This window comes from Scardinius erythrophthalmus, assembly GCF_964197995.2.
Source record: "Scardinius erythrophthalmus genome assembly, chromosome: 25".
Classification (NCBI taxonomy): Eukaryota; Metazoa; Chordata; class Actinopteri; order Cypriniformes; family Leuciscidae; genus Scardinius; species Scardinius erythrophthalmus.
This window is the reverse complement of record NC_138245.1, coordinates 28,425,045-28,445,632: the sequence shown is the minus strand read 5'-3', so window position 1 is coordinate 28,445,632 and position 20,588 is coordinate 28,425,045. Positions and strand designations below refer to the sequence as shown.

Below are 20,588 nucleotides of genomic sequence, written 5' to 3'. Positions count from 1 at the left end.
CTGATGGAAAATTCTTGCTGGATGAATGACCTTCACCTTCAACTCAACCTTGCCAAGGCAGAACTGCTTATGGTTTCAGCCAAACCATCCTTGCTGTGTGATCCTGCTGATTTGCCTTATACAACACCAGAAAGATCCGGCCCTTCCTATCGGAGCCACACAACTCCTTGTCTAAGCTCTTGTTCTATCCAGACTGGACTATTGTAATGCTCTCCTGGCAGCTCTTCCAGCATCAGTCAAACCTCTGCAACTGATCCAGATGCTGCAGCAAGACCTAAATTCACTGCTTCAGATCTATGTGTCTCCAGAAGCTTGTGTTCTGCAAGTGAACGGCGCCTTGTGGTGCCATCATCCCAAAGAGACACAAAATCACTTTCACTGACCTTTCCCTGGACTGTTCCCTGCTGGTGGGATGACCTGCCCAACTCAACACATTTTCAAGAAACTGCTAAAGATCCATCTTTTCATAAACACTTGACCCAATAATACTACATTTTTGTTTTAATAAAAAAAAAGAAAAATTGTGCACTGTGCTACACTAACTGGGACTTGTCACTGCTCCTGTTGTTTCTATTGTTCTCTTAATTTTAAGTCACTTTGGATAAAATGTAATTGTAAATGTTTAAAATAAGTTATATTAGAGTATAAAGGTATACAGTAATTTTTTTTTAATGTGAATATTTTTACATGTTCTAAATTATATACTAAGCTTGTATTTCCTATCATTCACGTATCTTGATGTTCAGTGTTTGTTTAATGAGTAATACTGTAAATGTGCAGGTATTCCGTACTTGTACATTTAGTTAATTTAACAGAAATTGACTGTACATTTGCTATTATTAAGTACTTAATTAGAGATTGGTCAAAGTTGTGAAACTGGATCTGCAAAAAATAAAACTGTAAATATACAAACTTTGTATTTGAATTTATGTACTTATTCCATTTTTATACATAACTTCATAGTTATTTTACACAGAAAAACTATATATTAAAAGATAATTACTGTAGATAGACAAGAGCATTATTATAAAATAACTTTATAAAACCCTAAATTTACAGTTTAACCTTAAAGTTAAATGTTCTTTTTATGTAATTTGACATAATTTATCCGTTTTTCCACGGTTTAATAAGCCATTATCAACAGTAAAGTACTGTAATTTAATTAATTTTGACCGTAAAGTCAATTCTGTATTTTTACGGTTTTTGCCTGTAATTTTGTGAAATGGTTATTTGCTGTAATTTAACAGAACCCGTCTGGAAACTTTGCTGCCAGAGATTTACCGTTTTTTTACGGGATTTTTTTTTACGTTCAACTAAAAGGAAGATCCGATCATCGCATACAGTCCTCAACCTCATGGCTTTCCGGAATACAAAAGCAGTGACATTAGTGTGAAAAAAAAAAAAAACCTGTTATTATAAGAGAGTCATTCTGAGTATACTGCAATGCTCACGAAAATACACACGGAAACACTCTTCACACTCACAAACACCTTCAGAACCCTTCTGGGAGCCGCACAACAGCTGCTAATGAGCAGGGAGGATTGTCTGAGTGATGTATGATTCTGTCAGTGAAATCATAGCTGGAAATGGGGCACTTCATCACAGCTCCTCCAAACACACATGCTCTCCACTGAAGGGGTTACTGATAGCTCAGGCTCCGGACACATCCCGCACGCTCACGTTAGTGTGTCATTCGCCCGCTACGCGCTGTCCTGCTCTAGATTTGGACCAGCCACACATACAGTACAGCGGCGTACCATTTTGAAGGTGTATGAAGGCCTGTACTGTTAATGTAATGACTGTTTCCCGTGAGAGTCATGAAAACACAACAGATGTTCCCATTCAGCCTCTAATATACAACGCAAGCATTTCTGATTTGTTGTTTAAACATGACATAATGGCTAATGCCTAAATGGCCTAACAAAAGTGCACTGTTATGGTGCGTTCAAGTCATGTCGGAAAGATCGGATTTATGATTTGAACGCACATGAATATCCCCACGAAGTAAATAAATACGAGTGGGAAGCTCTGGATTTTCTTTAAAGGGTTAGTTCACCCAAAAAAGGTTCCAAACCTGTATGAGTCTCTTTCTTGTGTTAAACAAGAAACATGACAAACACAAAATATGATAGCATTGTAATATAACGATAAAGTTTACAGTGGCTTCATAAAACACACCTGATGCATATTCTTTATTCTTCATTTTCTAGAAGTAGAGTTTAAAGACCTTGCTGTATTTTTGTGTACTTAATTAAGAGACTGTGATGCAAAGCTGAATTTTCAGCATCATTACTCCAGTCTTCAGTGTCACATGATCCTTCAGAAATCATTTTAACATGCAAGTAACATTTGTTATGATTATCAGTGTTGTGCTACATAACAGCATTTATTTAAAATATAAATCTTTTGTAACATTATAAATGACTTTACTGTCACTTTTGGTCAACTTAATGCATCCTTGCTTAATAAAACTGTTTTAATAAAACTGTAACATCTTACTGACCCCAAACTTTCATATTCAAATATTCATGCAAGCACATCATTTAATTTATTTAAAAAACTTCAGCACAACTCTAATTCATTGCATCTCATATCTAAGGCGAGAAATATTCCTCTGAGGCACATCAGCTCATGCTCAGCTCAAGAACTGCCTAAATTTTATCATTAAAAATAAATTTTACTAAGAAGGCGATGTTTGAAATACCTTTTTAGCTTAGTTTCCTTCTGGGTGGACTCAGGGAAGAAGCTTTGCATTGATACACACTCTCTTTTAGCTATCAAAAGGCGAAGATTTTCCACAGGTTGCACCTGTATTGTTTCTTTCAAATCATAAAGAAAAAGCTTCTGCAATTTTTTTTCACGACAGCACTTTTAGGGGTGACATTAATCAAGGTTAGTGACATTTGGAGCCGGCCAATCCATCCCGAGGCAAAACTCCCAGCAGCAGCAGCAGCGATACCGAGCATGACTGGCACGTCCAGATCCCGAAGCCGCACGGCCACGATAACACCTAATGCTGACTGGCCCTCAAACCACATGGGAATGAGTCTCAAGATCGAACAACCAGAGGGTACAAATAAATAAAGAAATAAATAGGGACGGATAAGGAGAGGAGAAGATGAATTGCTCGCAAGCGTTTGGGCCTTCAAGCTTCGGCTCTGACTATCAAAATGCCAATTCATGCATGAAATTCAAGCTGAACCAAGAGGACAATAACAGCGAACACAGACATGACCTTTTGATAGCCATTAAATAGACAGGTCTTTGATTTTAAACAGCGTGGATCATATTTTGCATTACAATACAAGGATTTACCTGCATTAGACTTACTATTCAGTCAGTCATAATAACGTCTGCGGCTTTGCTAAATGTTACTCACTGCCTCCTCTGTAGATTTAAAGGAACAGTACACACAAAAATTTACATTTTGTCATCCATTATCCGACCACATATTATTTTCTTTCCTCATTCTGTGAAAAAATACAAATTAGATGTTAGGAAGAGTTGCTTTTCCCCCCCAAACAACAAAAGTAAATAATGATTTACACTGCAGAAAAAAGTATTTTAAAAAGCAGTCCAAATGACTTGAATCAAAAATGGCATCATTATATACTGTAGGTCGTGCCAGGTTTGATATAATTGGTTCTCGCATGTCATGTGACCAATCATGATGTTGCAAGTTTGAAAACTACAATAGTATCTCAATGACACTAAAACAACACTGATTACATTTCATCGTGAACAAGTACTGCTGTTATCTGCTATGCTGCTGCACATTAGACATTCAAATATTGACTATCAGTGAATAACGTCCCTATGATACGTCTTTTTTGAGCTTGACAATATAAATCACCAGCACTTTAATGGAAAACAGCAGCTCGGACATTCTGCATAACATCGCCTTTTGTGTTTCACAGATTAAAAAAAGGAAATAATATGGGGTTGGGACAATATAGGGCTAAATGAGAAAAAAAAAAAAACTTTCATTGAACTAATCCTTTAATTGCTCCCAAGGCTAAAAGAAGATGAAGCGGATGAGTTATAAAGCCAACAAACTCAACCCCCCTATGCACAAAATAGCCATATACCTTTGACACACAAGCATATCTTAATTTGTGAAAATGGCTTGCGTTGGTCTGAAGAAAGCAGCCTAATTTGAAACCGGCCATGTGTAAAAATGTCTGTTTATCCCAGAGGGAGGTTTTTAATGGGTATATAAGAGGGCCGTAAGGAGTTAATTGTTTGTGGCTCGCAATCTGATATTAACCACACAGTGTGGCTATAAGAACAGGGCAGGGGAGCCTAGTATCTAGTTTACTCTCAAATACTTGCATTAATATACATATAGATATATGTGTGTGTGGGTCTGTTTGGACGTGCATCCAATTTTGCTTCTGTTTTCTATTTTGGCCCTTAATCTTATTGTCTGTAGTTGTGGTTAGACTGTGTCCTCCAAAGATCTCATCTTAAACTTTCCAAGCGCAGGAGGGTAATTGCTATCAGATCAATTTACTCAAGAAAAGTGGTGCCTGTTTCTAAGTGCTTGATAGATGGAGACCAACTTGTCTAAATTGGGGGCGACCTTGAAGAGTCATTAACAGTAGAAGGAGAAATGCGGCCGGTGACTTTATTGACTTGGAGAATCCCAGTGATTGCGCAGATAGGCTCGGCTGCACCTTGATATGGATAAAGAAACGAATAAATGATTAAACAGAATACAAATGATTAGTTATAACTTCCTTTAAAAAGTATTCTGCAGCTTTAACGTCCTTCTGCGAGATGAGCTAAAAGTCTACACTGAAAGTCGAAACTGATTACTGGAGTGTATGTTTTACTAGAAAATAGTTTTTCAGTACTTCATTATTTCGTGTTTATTTTCTTTGTGATTATTGGCGAAATTATCTAGCAACTTCTGATGGAAAATCGTTTCAAAGTAAATCCTACACCATTATTTTTTCAAGAGTTCACCCAAAAATTAAGATTCTGTCATCATTTACTCACCCTCAAGTTGTTCCAAGCCTCTAACCCAAAAATGAAGATTCTGTCATCATTTACTCACCCTCAAGTTGTTCCAAGTCTTTAAGCTGTTGAACATTAAGGAAGATATCTTGAAGAATGTTGGTATCCAAACGTACTTCCACAGTATTATTTTCTATACTATGGGAGTCAATGGGGACCAGCAACTGTTTGGTCACCAACATTCTTCAAAATATTGTCCAACAGAAGAACTTCAAAGAGGTTTAGAACAACTTGAGGGTGAGTAAATGATGACAACTTTCATTTTTGGGAGAACTAACCCTTTTTCAGTGTAGTTATTGGATACTAGCTTTGACTGGTCAAGCTGGGTTATCAGGGGGGGAAAAAATCCATCTTATCTACATAGCTTGTGCCAGTAACCCTGCTGAAAACGAAACCAGCCTAAGGTGGTTTGCTGGATTTATCTGATTTTAGCTAGTCTCCCAGTCTGGCTGGTATTCAGCTTCAACTTGTCAACCATCCTGACTAGCTCAAAAGTGCTCCAAACCCCTTTAAAACCATTAAATCAGACCAGTTAAGACCGGCAACCGCTTTTTTATTATTATTAGTGAACAGACCCGGATTGCCACCTTAAACCAGTTAAACTAGTTCAAACTTAAAAAGATAGTCACCAGCCAGTAATATTTAGTTAGGCCGTTGAAACTCTTGCTAACGAGAAGCATCTACACGTCTGACAGTCGACTCCCAGCGGGACAGCCCTGGATCTCGGACCAGTGCTTCTGTCCAGTGGCTACATCACACACTTGCTGTAGCGTAAAGCTAATGAAGTCGTTTAATCTACCTGAACGCTCCCACAGGGGCGTCCCACTTTAATTATGTTCTTAAACGTCTCTCACATGCACTAATAGGCAGAAATGAAACATGGCACCACGTTAACAAATCCTGGCGGAGGAAGGGACCTGAGAACAGATATTAAAAACTTGGCTGGCATTAATTTTAGCCACTACGGATGTGCGTAAGCTATGTAGCAAAGCGAGTCCATGATTGCATGCCGCCCCAGTCGGCACAGAGCGTAAAGACCATTTATCTCCATTTCTGGTGCAATAGGCTTACCAAAACTAGTCACTCAGTTGATTTAAACTGCTTTTATCATATCTTGCCATGATATTAGGCTACTTGTCATTTATTTGTTGGACAAAGTCCAAAAGAGTAAGACCACTAATGAAAATACTCCTATTTTGCACACACACAAACAAAAACAAAAAAAATCCAGATTTTCTTTGTTGTAATTTTTCAACCCCAGTCTATTTTCAATATATGAAGACTTCAGATGCAAAAGCCTCTAAGTGCCATTTGAAATTTTCTTCTAAAATGAGCATTTTTATCAAGCTCATATATTAGGTTCAGTAATTTTCATTGCCATTAAAGTGAAATAACTGAACATAAACATACAAGCTTGATAAAAATGATTATTCTAGAAGAAAATATCATATGGCACTTAGAGGCTTTTGCATCTGAAGTCTTCATATGTAAAAAATTACCAGGGTAATGGACTTGAGGAAACCTGCTAGATATGAGACACAAAAAGATAAACACTAAAAAGAAAGTAAAGCAAAAACAAAGTGCATAAATAATGATGATATATTATAGAAATTTTGAAGTATTTATTTATTATTCTTCAAGGCAGTATAATGGTGTTGTACTGATAGATAGATAGATAGATAGATAGATAGATAGATAGATAGATAGATAGATAGATAGATAGATAGATAGATAGATAGATAGATAGATAGATAGATAGATAGATAGATAGATGGATAGATGGATAGATGGATGGATGGATGGATGGATGGATGGATGGATGGATGGATGGATGGATGGATGGATGGATGGATAGCCAAACAAATTAAATACCAAAAAATACCAAGAAATGTAATACAAAAATATTTTTTGACAATAGTTAAGTACACAACAGATGTAAAACCTCTTTGTTTTCACATTAAGATTCTGGTGGGTAAAAGTTCATTGTTCAACAGGTGTTCATGTTGCTATTGTGCAATAATCTGCGTACGGCAACAGTCCAACAGTGCTTTTCTTTGGAAATAGTGTGCAGCCACATCAAATGAGACAAACGCCTCTCTGTTAATGAGCATTAAATGGCTGCTAATTGTTTGATTGAATTGCTGTCACCTATCTAAGCGTGTCTAATTGAAGAGTGCGGAGCGAGGCATTTACAGTGCCGCTGACAAAAAAGAGCCATCTAAATGAAGAAATGTTTTGTGCGCGCCAATTACCAGAGAAAAGTCGAGCGTGCTTTTTTTTGTTCTTTAGTCTTACACAGACTTGATCTGTCTTATGAAGTTGCTGTGATGCAGCGGCTTTGTGGATTTTTATCACACAGCCCGTTTGTTGCATGAGAACAATGGCAATGCAAATAGCCTGATAAGACATTCAGTTTTCGGGTGCAAACTGGGAGGCAGCTGTGTATATTCACATCCTCCAAATGAAATTAACTTTGAGAAAGAGCATGCAAGAAAGAAAATCACAATCTAAAAATCTGATTATGTAATGCGTTTAATAATTTCCCCATATTATCAACACCGCACTGTCATTCACGTCCTTCCAGTGTTATTAAATGTGCAAACACATGCATTTGAATCTATAGACCCACATCATTATAATACAAAATATGGATGCCAGTTGCATAAAATAAATGAACATAGCTTTTGTTTGTCTGCTTGTAATTACACAGGATGTTTTTCACTATTTCTGATGCAAGTGCCAATATTGATGGTTTACGGGGAGGGGTGGGGGGTGTATTTTGAGTGACATGGTCCAGCTCCGTCTTGCTGAGATAAAATTCATTTCTTTTCTTGGGACAAAGCCCCTTTCCCCAACACTATTCCTCCGTCCGCCTGCATGGTGGTCTGACAGATTAAACGGCATCACCACAATGGCATCGTTGCGTGCAGGGCTTTAATATTGTCCACTGGAGCCCCCCGTTTCCTCATTTAATCCCTGTGTAATATGTTGGCCAGAAAACCCTCACGCTGTACACAATGCGCGCCCAGCTAAGACACAAAAAAGGCTAATTAGTCGCCCACCCTACCACTCCGCCCCCTCTCGCAAATCCTCATTCTTTCCATTTACAGGCGCAGTATCTGCTTTTGTTATCAGGGCCACCAATGTGCTGTTGGCTGCAATTGTTTCGCTTTATTTGACATGCAATGTGGCTCAAATAAAACAGTAAATTACTGCTAGAATGTGGGATTTTAACGATGATCCAGCAGACATACAGCACTCATTGGGAGACTGTGAAGGTATGAACATTCCAGGTTCAGTACAAGTTAAGATCTTCTGTCACCAAAGAAAAAAACATGTTTAACGTAATGCACTTACAAAGGAAGTATAAGCAGAGTAATGCAATCCATAAAAAAATACTCAATGTTTATTGACCAGAACCAGGTAACTTTTGCATTACACGTGCAAGAATAGAAAGAGACTGTAGGGTTGTTATAAGATAAGATGTTCATCCATATAAAACTACAGTCCCCTAAACTTACGTGTCAAAAAATGGGTAACACTTTATTTTGATAGTCCACTTTAGACATTCTACTGACTATAAGTAACTACACGTCAACTTATTCTACTAACCCGAACCCTAACAGTCTACTAATAATGAGAGTTAGTTGACACGTAGTGGTTTTCTCAGGTTCTGTCATTTCACGTTCATCCTCAGCATAATAAAATATATAGAAATATAAAACGACTGTTCAGCACTGACATGAGTGCTCTTTCCTTATTTTAGTGTTGTGACAACAAATCTTCCTGCTAATACATATGGCTTATTATACTGCATACACACAGATGGTGTCCTCAATGGAAAAAAAAAAAAACACCTATAATTCCCTACCTTCAGAAAATGCACAGACACGAGTCATGAGAAGTGTGCTACTTTTCTAAGATATCTTGACTTTTTATAAAAAAAAATCTCATATATTTGCATCTAAACAGTTGTGCCACACAGTATGCAATGCAATATTTTAGTGCAAATACCAGCTGGATCATTCTGTGTCACCTCAACCACAGGCCCCCGGCTAAAAAATGTATAATTTTTTTCTGGTAAAAAAAAAACAAAACAAAAACATCAGTTATCCACTGGAGGTCAACATGTCAATTCTCACTTTTCATATGGGGGGAATATATGGCAGCATAAGTCTAATCGGTTATACTTCGATAGTCCACTTTAGACATTTTACTTTGCAACTACTAACTCTCATTAATTTCCAACTACGTCAACTAATTCTCATTAGAGTATAAGTAGACTATTAATGTTCGGGTTACTAGAATAAATTGCCATGTACTTGGAAAGTACTAATACTCCAATGAGAGTTAGTTAACATGCAGATGCAAAGTTACTTATAGTCCCTAGAATGTCTAAAGTGGACCATCGAAATAAAGAGTTATCGTAAAATCTGTTTACTTTAGCAATTCTTGTTGCATTATATGCACTTTTTACATGTTTGTCCCCAAAGTTTGCATGTCTGTAACTAAATAATTTCCCCCCTACTGATATTTGACCCCAAATCTCAGGTAAAACTTGTCATTCTGACCTCCTCTATTACCTAGTATTTACTTACAGTACAGGAAAAATTCATCCAACTTTAGCTGGGGAAGTTTCAGAAGATTTAACACTGTTTCTTATTCGCTAACCACCCGCAATCCATTTTCACCATGCGATATAATAGAGCAAAGCGAACAACAAAGTCGTGCAAATAAATGGCATTCTTAACTTGTGTGCAAACCCAGTTCGTCACATCTCTCAAATCGCATCATATTTCTGTCAGGTGTCTTCAAGTCAGTGAGAAACAAACACACAGCTGGAGGACTTTAAGTGTCTATGAGACAAGAATGAATCTGTCTGCTTGGGGAATAAAAACATTTGATTGGCTGCTTTCAGGCTTATGATCTAATGTAAGATTATTAAAACTCTACAGCTCATTCTTTCCTATTCGTTCGATTGTACGCTGTCAGAAAATAAATATCATTATCTAAGAGTGACAGACTAAAGCATTCTGAAATCCCCTTACCGGTCGCCAGTGGGCTGCTGATGTGTCGAGGCTAACAATCACAAGCACACGCTAGATTCTTCAGAGGAGTTTATAATTATAATCTGTGAGAGCATGAAAAGTGGAAATTGATGGCTGGGATTGTGAAAAGATGGCCTCTTCAACAATGTACAGTAGCTTTTGACTGGCTTTGAAATCAGCTAATGTCAGAAAGTGTTACGAAGTCAGATTCGTAAGCTTTTTACAAAGCTCACAGACGAACAAAAGACTTCAATAAACAACTCTGAACTCTGAGCCCTTCAGAATAAAGAATTCTTCGTCTTGGACAATGTACGGCATTCTTGTTAAGCTTGGTTTTGTGCCCTCGCAATTTTTGCATCGTATTGTCAATGTTAGACAAGGCAGTGTATATCAAAAGACTTTATGAAGGATGCCCCCGTCATTAAACTGGATTGCTGCTTCGAAAAGTGGTCGTCCGTTACATTCATTCTTACTTAGACTCTGCTGAATGAATTTTCATATTGCAACATCCAAAACACAATTTTAGTGTGAAATGCATAGCTTCAACCAACAATGCATACCGAATTCCACACACTTTTACACTCACTCTGATTTGACCCCAGCCGCAGTGCATGCTGGGTAACTAACAGAGCCACAATATATAACAATGCTTTAGGTAAGTGGCAGCAGAGTCTAACTTACCTAAAGTTTTAATACAATTCTTTTGCAAACACTGCATTATTCTTTCAGGACATAAGTTTCAAAAGTTTGCTATCAATACATTTTTTAGAAATAAATTAATACTTTTATTCAGCAAGGATGCAAAATTGATCAACAGTGACAGTAAAGACATCTATAATGTATTTCTATTTCAAATAAATGCTGTTCTATTGAACTTTCTATTCATCAAAGAATCCTGACTTGTTTTAATCACCATTTCAACAAGCAGCAAAAACTGTTTTCAACATTATTAATAAGAAATGTTTTGTTTCTTGAGCAGCAATATTAGAATGATGAAGGATCAAGTGACACTGAAGACTGCAGTAATGATGCTGAAAATTCAGCTTGATCACAGAAATAAATTATATTTACAATATATTAAAATAGAAAACAGTTATTTAAAGTGGTAATAATATTTTCACAATATTACTGTTTTTACTGTACTTTTGATCAAATAAATACAGCCTTGGTGAGCAGAAGAGATTTCAAGTTCTTTCAAAAACAATAAAAAATCTTACCGACCCCAAACCTTTGTACTAGTGATGGGGACGAGACCGCCTATGCCGAGTCCGAGTCAAGACCGAGTCTTTGAAGGGTCGAGTCCGAGTTGAGACCTAGTCCGTTAGTTTTCAAATTCAGTCGAGTCCGAGTCAAGGCCGAGTCTTTGAGGAAGCAAGTCCGAGTCGAGACCGAGTCTTTAGGAGTCGAGACCAAGACCATAAAAACATGTCAGTTTTCATATTCATGATTTAATATCACCCCAGTTAATAATCAACAGTTAGGCCTACAGACTAAGCTAGATTGGGAATTGTTTAGAGGAGCAGTCTTAACGTCTTAATATGGACTATGCTTTTACTATCATTAAAAAAATCCCTACCACATGCATCATCTTCTGCCTATTTTTCTAAACTGCTTCAACAGTGCTGCTCTGTCATCAACATGTTAAGCCCACTCTGACTTTTTTAATCATAGTTAGGACATGCAGAGCAAATGAAAATTTTCTAGTGGTATGCATTCTAGTGGATTAGTGATGGGGACGAGACCGCCTATGCCGAGTCCGAGTCAAGACCGAGTCTTTGAAGGAACAAGTCCGAGTCGAGTCCGAGAAAGCAGAAATCGGTCTCGAGACCGGACTCAAGTACTACATCACTACTTTGTACGGTAATATTTCCATTACAAATTATATCATCAGCACAACATTTTGAGTAAAAAGTTTCAGCTCAAAGCAAGAAAATGAGAAAATCCAAAAAGGTGACCAAATCACAATTTTACTGCAAAATCTGAAATATTTCTTGTTTATTTTGCATCATACCATTTCATGGTTATACATTTTTCAAAATCCTAAAACTTTATTTCCTTCCACGTTTTAAAATCCCTAATTTTCAATATGACCTCAGACCTTTAGAGCCCGCTGTATTTCTGATTGTTAACCCCAGCACAGCGCCATCATGCCCTTCCAAACACAATTGTTTTGCATGGAAGTCTGTTTACAAGCGCTCATGAATAAGTTAGCCCACAGCGGCGGCTGAACATGTGGGGAAGACACTCTCCCTTGAATCTAAGTAGGTTAAATCAAGTTGCCAAATGGAGTGGATTTGACAAGGCTCCCTGCTATCCCGATAGCATGAACTATCTCATCTCCTCTGAAATAGATATTTTCCCTACATTTTCACGCTGGACTGGAAGGCCTACTGGAAAACCCAAAACAGAGCTGACGTGAGTGAGACGTGAAGCTAGTGCTCTGTTTTGATCGGCACTTAAAATGCTAGTAGGAGCCCATCGCTTGGATCTCGGTCAAAGAAAACGGGAATCCTTTTGACATTTTCTATTGCGACGGCATGCAATCCTTCCACGTGGTCTGCGCCTACGGCTTTAAGAGTGTTTTTTTTTTTGTTTTTTTTTGCAGTGTCCAAGCCCAGCCCAGTTTGCCATGTCGGGTTTGTCCCTGAGATGTGCGTGACTAGAGGAGGAGCGCTCACCGAGAGAATTAGCACAGCGACCCAGTTTAGACACCAAAAGCCTGACTCTGCGGCTCAGACACTTAACCTTTACTGACTGGCGGCAGCACTTTAGAGAGGAGAGAGGAAAAGGAAATGGATTGCCACGAGTGCTATTAGCCACAGATCGAGCAGAAAATCACCTGACAAAGTGTGAGTTTGTGATGGTTTGAGTAATACCTTCAAAACAGAATGCTGTGATTCTGGCAACACGAGGGAAATTGAATTAATAACAATTCCACAGCATTTAGTCATGTGTCCAGTGAACTATACATTACAGTGCAATGAGAACTGGAGAAATGAGAAAATGGAAAAACTAGAGAGAAAGTTTTCATTTTGAACTTAAAATTTATTTTTAAATATTTGTTATAAAAGTAGTGTTTTGACGGCTGGGACATTGCTATCATGCAGCATGCTAAAATGGTCTTCAGGAAGTTGTGAAGACCTCTTTATAGTATCGCAAAATAGAATATTGAATTTTTTTATACTAAAAATATGAATATTATTAATATTAAAATGTGTCTCTGAAACCATCCTCTACTCAGCATCACTTGTTAAAATATTTACAGCTAAAATGGTAATACAATATTATGGTAATACTTTACAGTAAGGTTTCATTTGTTAACATTACTTAATGTATTAACTAACATGTTTAACAATGAGCAATACATTTGTTACAGTATTTATTAATCTTTGTTAATGTTAGTTACCGCAACAAATACGGTTGTTCATTGTTAGTTCATTTTAGTTCACAGTGCATTAACTAATGTTGTCAAATACAACTTTTGATTTGAATAATATTAGTAAATGATGAAATTAACATGAACTAAGATTAATAAATGCTGTAGAAGTATTGTTCATTGTTAGTTAATGTTAACAAATTAAACCTTATTGTAAAGTGTTACACATATTATTAATGTTAAAAACATTAAATATTAAGCATTCTATATTAAGTATGAAAAAACACTATAAACGCACTAGATGACCTCAATTAACTTCCCCGAGAAGTTGTGTCTCTAAAATCATTCTGTTTTCAGCATTACTTCCAAATAACCCAAAAAAGGGAGCAGTCTATTCAGCCATCGTGAACCATCACTAATTATTATATCAAGCATCCATAGTTATTATCTATAGCATTACTGTTAGCATGCGGAAACATTCCCATTAAGTTGCATCACTAAATTCATTCTGTTTTCAGTACTGCTGCTGAATTATGATAAATATCATTAATTTTCTTGCCTAGCAGATGACAAAAATCTTTTTTTTTTCATTGCCTTAAACTGAAGATGGCACTATCTAACGACCAAACAACATATTCTTCATCCAAAATCGCATAATGTAAAGTAGGCACTACATTTGATCATTTCGTGACTGTTAAAAAAGTATGTTCTATATAGTATGGGTGTGTGTAGTATGAATGAAATTTGGATGTACTACATTGTCATGTTGTCATAGTCATGTGACCTACTTAACCACCATTCACAGCTCCACTCCTGTGTCCAGTATATACGCACTTCAGAATCTGGACGGTCATCTGGGTACTTTTCGCCAGCCGTTTTATGACTATTAATTCAAACATACTACTTGGCTCACATAGCTTCACCTACTACATAGTATGAAAGTAAGCATATTCGGATGCAGGGCTAGACTGGACTCTTCGGGCTTGGAAATGCAAAAATACAGTTCTGAAAATGTTCAAATGTGCTTGAAGATGGTGAAACCGCAACTCAAATGTAGGGTGTTGTCACTCACCAATGCAGTTGTCTCTGTGCTCCCCAAACCCAGCGCTGCACACACACCGTCCGATAGGAACGAGCCACTCGCCCTCAGCGCTGCAGTACATCTTTGGCGTGTCTCTCTCCTCGGCGTGGTCCACACACTGACCTCTGACCTCCACGAGCGAGGACGAGTCAGCCCCCGTGACCACGTCCCTGAAGACGGCCAGGTTGCGAGCCATTCCCGTGCAGCGTTTGTAGTACACTCGAACGGACACCACAGCGATGCAGGCTCCTATATCCTGAAACGCCAAGTAGAAGCCGCGCTTGCTGAGCGGCCCGACGCCACGGATTTCAGTGTTGAGCTTGAGTCTCCTCACCCCCAGGTCCACGTTGGTGAAACTCTCGTCGGCGGCGATGGTGTCGATCTTGGAAAACTGACTCTCCCAGATGGTCGTGCCAACATCACGGTCGGTCTCGTAGTAGTAGAGGTTAAAGGTCTCCTTGCAGGTACCGAGAACGCCTGGCATGCTGTTGCAGTCTCGCAGAGTGAATTTCACCTCGATGTAGATCCGCCGGGCGCCGTCACGCTGGATCCAGTTGGTCCGGAGCCAGTTGTTCTGGCTCGGGCTCATCACGTTGCACACCTGGTACGTGTGGATGGGGCTGAAGTACTCGTCCATTTCATTGATTGCATCCCACTGTGCGAAGACAGAAGGGGAATCTGGGTTATTATTGAAAATGGTTACGTCTGAAAGATTGATTTCGCAAATTAAAACAGTTTTACATAAAAACGAATAAATACTATTACATTTTCCTTCGTTTTCTTTTATATGGAGATAAGATAAGATAAGATAAGACAAACTTTATTTATCCCGAGGGAAATTCTTTTGTCACAAGCATGCTCAATGCAGCAAAAGAACAAGAAAAAGTGCATTAAATAATAATAACAACAATGAAATAGTGCAAATAAAATATAAATAAAATACAATAAAATACAGTAATATAACTATTAGTGCAAATGGTTCTGAAAAATGACAGTGCAAAGTAAATAATTAAAATATAAGTATATAATAGTGGAATAAAACAAACAGTTAATGACATACATTTCTGTAATATTGCACAATTTGCCTACGGAACAAAGTATCATTAGTATTGACATTGTTATTAATCCTGAGAAATCACCTACAGGGCAGTGAAGAGTTGTACAGTCTTATTGCCACAGGTAGGAAAGATTTCCTGTGACGATCAGTTCTGCATTTAGAGGCTATGAGTCTATTGCTGTGTGTGCTCCGATGGCCCATCAAAGAGGCATACATGGGGTGAGAAGGGTTGTCCATGATACCGAGAAGCTTTTTTAGCATTCTCCTCTCAGTTACCTCTGTCAGGTTCTCCAGACTGACACCCAGGACAGCACCAGCCCTTTTAATCAACTTGTTCAGCCTGTTTGCATCAGCTGTCTTCACCCCACTGCCCCAACACACAGCAGCAAAGAACACGACACTCTCTACCACAGAGTGATAGAACATGGTCATCATTTTCCTACATACGTTAAAAGACCTAAGCCGCCTCAGTAGGAAAAGCCGACTCTGCCCTTTCTTGAAAACAGCGTTGATGTTGTTAGACCAGTCCAGTTTACAGTCAATATGTACCCCCAGAAACCTGTAGTCCTCAACTACCTCCACATCAGTCCCTCTAATGATGACAGGGGTGGGAGGAGGAGCCTGCCTCCTAAAGTCCACAATCAATTCCTTTGTCTTCACATGATGAGACGTGTCATGCAACTGACCAAATTACTACTGATAATCATAACTACAACAACATGTGTTTACTTTATATAGTGCTTTCAGGTGATGCTCAAGGCACATAAACATAAGCACATAAAAACACATTTAAGCTAATGAAATAAAATAAAGTAATAAAATAAAAGGCAGCGAAAAGCGAAAAAAAGTGCACCTTTAAGGATAGGAGATTACACGCTCAAAATGTGCTGTTACAAACACATCTTTAATGCGATAGAGATCTAACTTGTGGATTTACATATTTACAGTGTGAAGATTCTTATAAATCAGTCCAGTATTACTTCAACAGCATATCACTTTTCACAGCGATATATATTAGAGCTTCTTTAAAACGTTTACATATGCATTGCAGTGCATAAGATTAATATCATGATGAATGTGGCCTGCCTTTCCTTAATAAAGTTCAGTATCCCTCGTTATTCATGGGTGGTTTTTGTGCGGCTTAAGCAGTTTTCTTATGCAATGCAAATAATCAGGCATGAATAAATATTTTATTATGAGTTGCAAATGAACTTAAAGATTCATATCAAGAGCCTGAAGCAAAAAATGGAAATGCTGATCAATGAGAATGAAGCCGTCCACAACCAGAGAACACCAAAACTAACAAACTGGTAAAAAAAACTATTGCAAAATAAAGAAGTTGCTACAAATTCGAGTACAGTTTTCAGTAGCGTGATAGCAGTTGAGAGAGAGAGAGGGAAAAATAAAGGGGGGGGTTAAGAAGAAGATGCAAAATATAGTGGTTATGTCAATGCTTGTAATTATACATTAGATTGCCACGCATGAAGTAGCCTCCCCAACATTAATACTAAATATTTGAAATCTTGGGTTCTTCAAGACTTCTAGAAACACTGACGAAATATGTTATCCAACTTTCATCACCATGAGTTGTTTCAAAAGTTGTTTCAAACCTGTATGATTTTTTTTACTTATGTTGAACACAAAAGAAGATATTTTAAAGAATGTTGGTATCCAAACAGTTGACGGCAGCCATTGACTTCCATTGTATTTATTTTCCTTATATGTAAATCAATGGCTATTGTCTGGTTACCAACATTCTTTAAAATGTCTTCTTTTGTGTTCAACAGAAAAAAAGAAACTCATACAGGTTTGGAACAACATGAGGATGAGTAAATGATGACAGGTTTTCATTTTTGGGTGAACTATCCCTTTAACGAAAGACCCTCTTCTCTCTTTACCGCAGAAAAGGAGAGTGTATGGACAGTTCATAAAGGTATTTTCTGATGGCGCTGTCTATGGGCAATTAGCTGTTCTCTTTCATCCTTCTCATGTAATAGTAAAGCAGGTGAATTGAAGGCTAGCTGCGGAGTGAAAGACCTCCAGCCCGACTGGTTTCCAGCCCCATGAGAAGGGTCCGCTACGTGCCTCCACACACAGCAGGTCTTTCATCTCACGAGCTCACGGCTCACGCCAGGCTTTACTGACGCCACACGCCGTGAGCGAGCAGCGGTTATTCACAGCTAATTAAAAGTGGAGGGCTGCCGGATAAACAGAGTGGACAGACAGATGATGATGCTCGGGAGGGATCTGGAGCGGGAAAACTATAAATAATGAATGTATTATATTATAATCTACTTTATAGTTGGTATTGGTGTAAATTGATGTCTTGGTCAGTTTTCTGATAAGTTCAAAAGGTAAGCTAAAATGCTTATAGCTAGCAATTTAAATAAAAATACATCCAGTTTAATGCACATTTCCTCTAGCTCTAACGGTAAAAATTATCGTTATTTTAGCGGTAAATGACTGTAAAAATGCTACAGTATGTTAACAATAGTGGTTGACAATAAGTTTCCTTTCTTTATATGGTGAAGAACTGTATAATCATCTAATAATTTACAGTGAAAATACGTGTAATAATGTATTTATAAATTTATTTATTTTCAGTTGATGATTTTTTTCTTTCTTATTGTGAAGTTCTGGTGATCTGGTGATTAATAAATAAAAATCAGTGAAATGTATGGCAAAACCAGCACATCTGCTGGTTTTGCCATACATTTCACTGATTTTTATTTATTAATTATTATTATCATCATTTACTGTGTAATGGCTCTAGCAACACCAATGTCATGGATTTGATTCCCAGGAAATGCATAAATGGATCAAATGTATACCTGGAATGCAATGCCGTGTTGTTATCGTTCGGTAAAATTAAGGCAAAAACTAATACTAAAAATAGTTTTCATTAACTCATTAGCACATAAAATTACAAAAACATAAAAATAAAACTCATTCAAAATATGAATAAATACTATATAAATAATATTAAAATAACACTGTGATGCAAGTCACTTTAGATAAAAACGTCTGCCAAATGAACAAATGCAAACATTTTAAGCTAATTTCAGGTTTGTTACTGTCAATGTTATGCAAAAATGCACATTAGGTTTGTATACATAGGTTTGTGTCTGCAAATTAGTGGCCAGGATTTGACATCTGCATCTGTGCACTTTGTGGCTATTGGTAGTAATAGCAGTATAACAGCATCACTTATCATTATGTTGTTATGGAAAAATGATGGTTTGCAGTTTGTGGAGCGCCTTGGGATGTTCTGTTATTAGCTCGCTACTCTTCAAGGCTAATCTCACATCTATTTTCTCCTCTATGGATATTATTATGCACTTTTACGTGATATACGGCGAGATAAACAGCGGGCAGATGTGAAAACAAGGCTGGAATGTCTTTGAGAGAACAGATTCTACAAATGGGGAAGACATCACTAAGCAAAAGCACATTTTATGGGTTGTAACTAGCAACACCGCTAGCAATAGAGCGCTGCAGCGATGAGGTATTTTTGTAGGCCAACCCGTAAGTTAGCAAAAACCCAATGGGATATTTATAATTTTTTGTTCATCATGAGATAATCTTCGCTTAAACTTTTAATCAATTTTGAAGTCAGAAAGCATTAGTAAAAAGCTAAACAGGCTGCTTCCAAATTAGCATAGTTCCCTACTACTGTATATAGTAGGTGAAAAACCTGTGACAAAAGAAGTGTGTCCGAATTCACAGTACTCATAAAAGTACCCTGATGACCTACTACTTCCGATGAGATTCTGAAGTGTGCGTACGATGGACACTTTACTATCCCATGAGGGCATGGGAGAAGATTTGTGAATGGCAGTGAAGCGACGTAACTGCACTGGTAGGTCACATGACTATGACAACATGGCGAATGTAGTACGTCCAGATTACAATCACACACATTCCTACTATATAAAACATACTTTTTAGCGGTTGTGAAGTAATTACTTGTTCAAAATAAGAACCTACTCAAGAGAGTGTGCGATTTCAGACGCGGCCACCGACTTGCTAAAATGCTAAAAGTGCTAATAACTAATTTCAGGGTTTTGCCAGACTGTAAATATGGACATAATGTCCGTGACGTCACCCGTAGGTTTCTGAAGACCGTTTTTGAAGCCTAAAGTGGGCATGGCCGACCGTCGCCATCCTGGTAGCGCGTCACTTCCGAATTTATTTATTTTTACAGTCAGACAATGAGCTGAGGTAACGTGACGGCTAACAGACAGCAGACAAACGGCTAATGGTGACTAATGACCACAGCAGCGGGAATCCACCTGTCACTCAAAAGTGGACACCCTTAATTATGCAGAAATGTAAAGCTTAATATAATTTAAACGGATGAGTTATACAAAAATTCACCCCCCTCACAGTTGTCATGAAGGGCAAAATTAGCTGTATAGACCAAAACCACTTTTTGCTCCAGGCTGTAAACATGTTTTTTTTTGCTGTAAAGTTGGCCATTTTAACATGGGGGAGATGCAGATTTGACTCACTTTTGCAGCCAGACTCAAGCGGCCAGTTGATAAATTGCCGTTTAATTCACTTCCGTGTTGGTTTCAAGAGAGAGACAGGGAGGTTGCCGCTTTGTTTTGCCCTACAAAAATACGTTATCCATGGAGCACACTATATCTCACAAATAGAGGCACTTTCTAAGACAAGCAACACTCACATTGTCTGCAGAAAAAGTTCGAACTTCTAACAGTGATCAGAAAAGTAGAAGTTTATGCCTGTCATAGCAAACATAGTACACTATAGCATTGAGCTCCCGCTGGCCTTGAGCAGATCGCCTCTCCTGAATACATTACGGACACAGCCGGACTAATTGAAAGGGAAAACGCTGACCTCAGAGGAGCCTTGAGCTTGGCCACCGTGAACTTGGCCTCTCCTCACAAGAACATCTTCCAAAGGAGCAGATTTCCTCGCTTCCCTGGCCTCACCTCGGCCCACGCTTCCCATGGGAAAACTACAAAAAGCCCGTTGCGGTAATTA

General features: G+C 38.0%; 1 protein-coding gene across 1 annotated transcript in view; it reads right to left on the bottom strand.

Annotated features, from left to right (window-relative positions):
- Positions 1-20,588, bottom strand: part of epha8 (eph receptor A8) — a gene marked incomplete at its 5' end in the record, with an annotated part of 78,326 nt that overhangs the window by 21,172 nt on the left and 36,566 nt on the right. Inside the window, one exon of the mRNA XM_081358370.1 lies at positions 14,516-15,179. Coding sequence (XP_081214496.1) covers positions 14,516-15,179 — 664 coding nt within the window. The remainder of the gene's footprint in view (positions 1-14,515; positions 15,180-20,588) is intronic.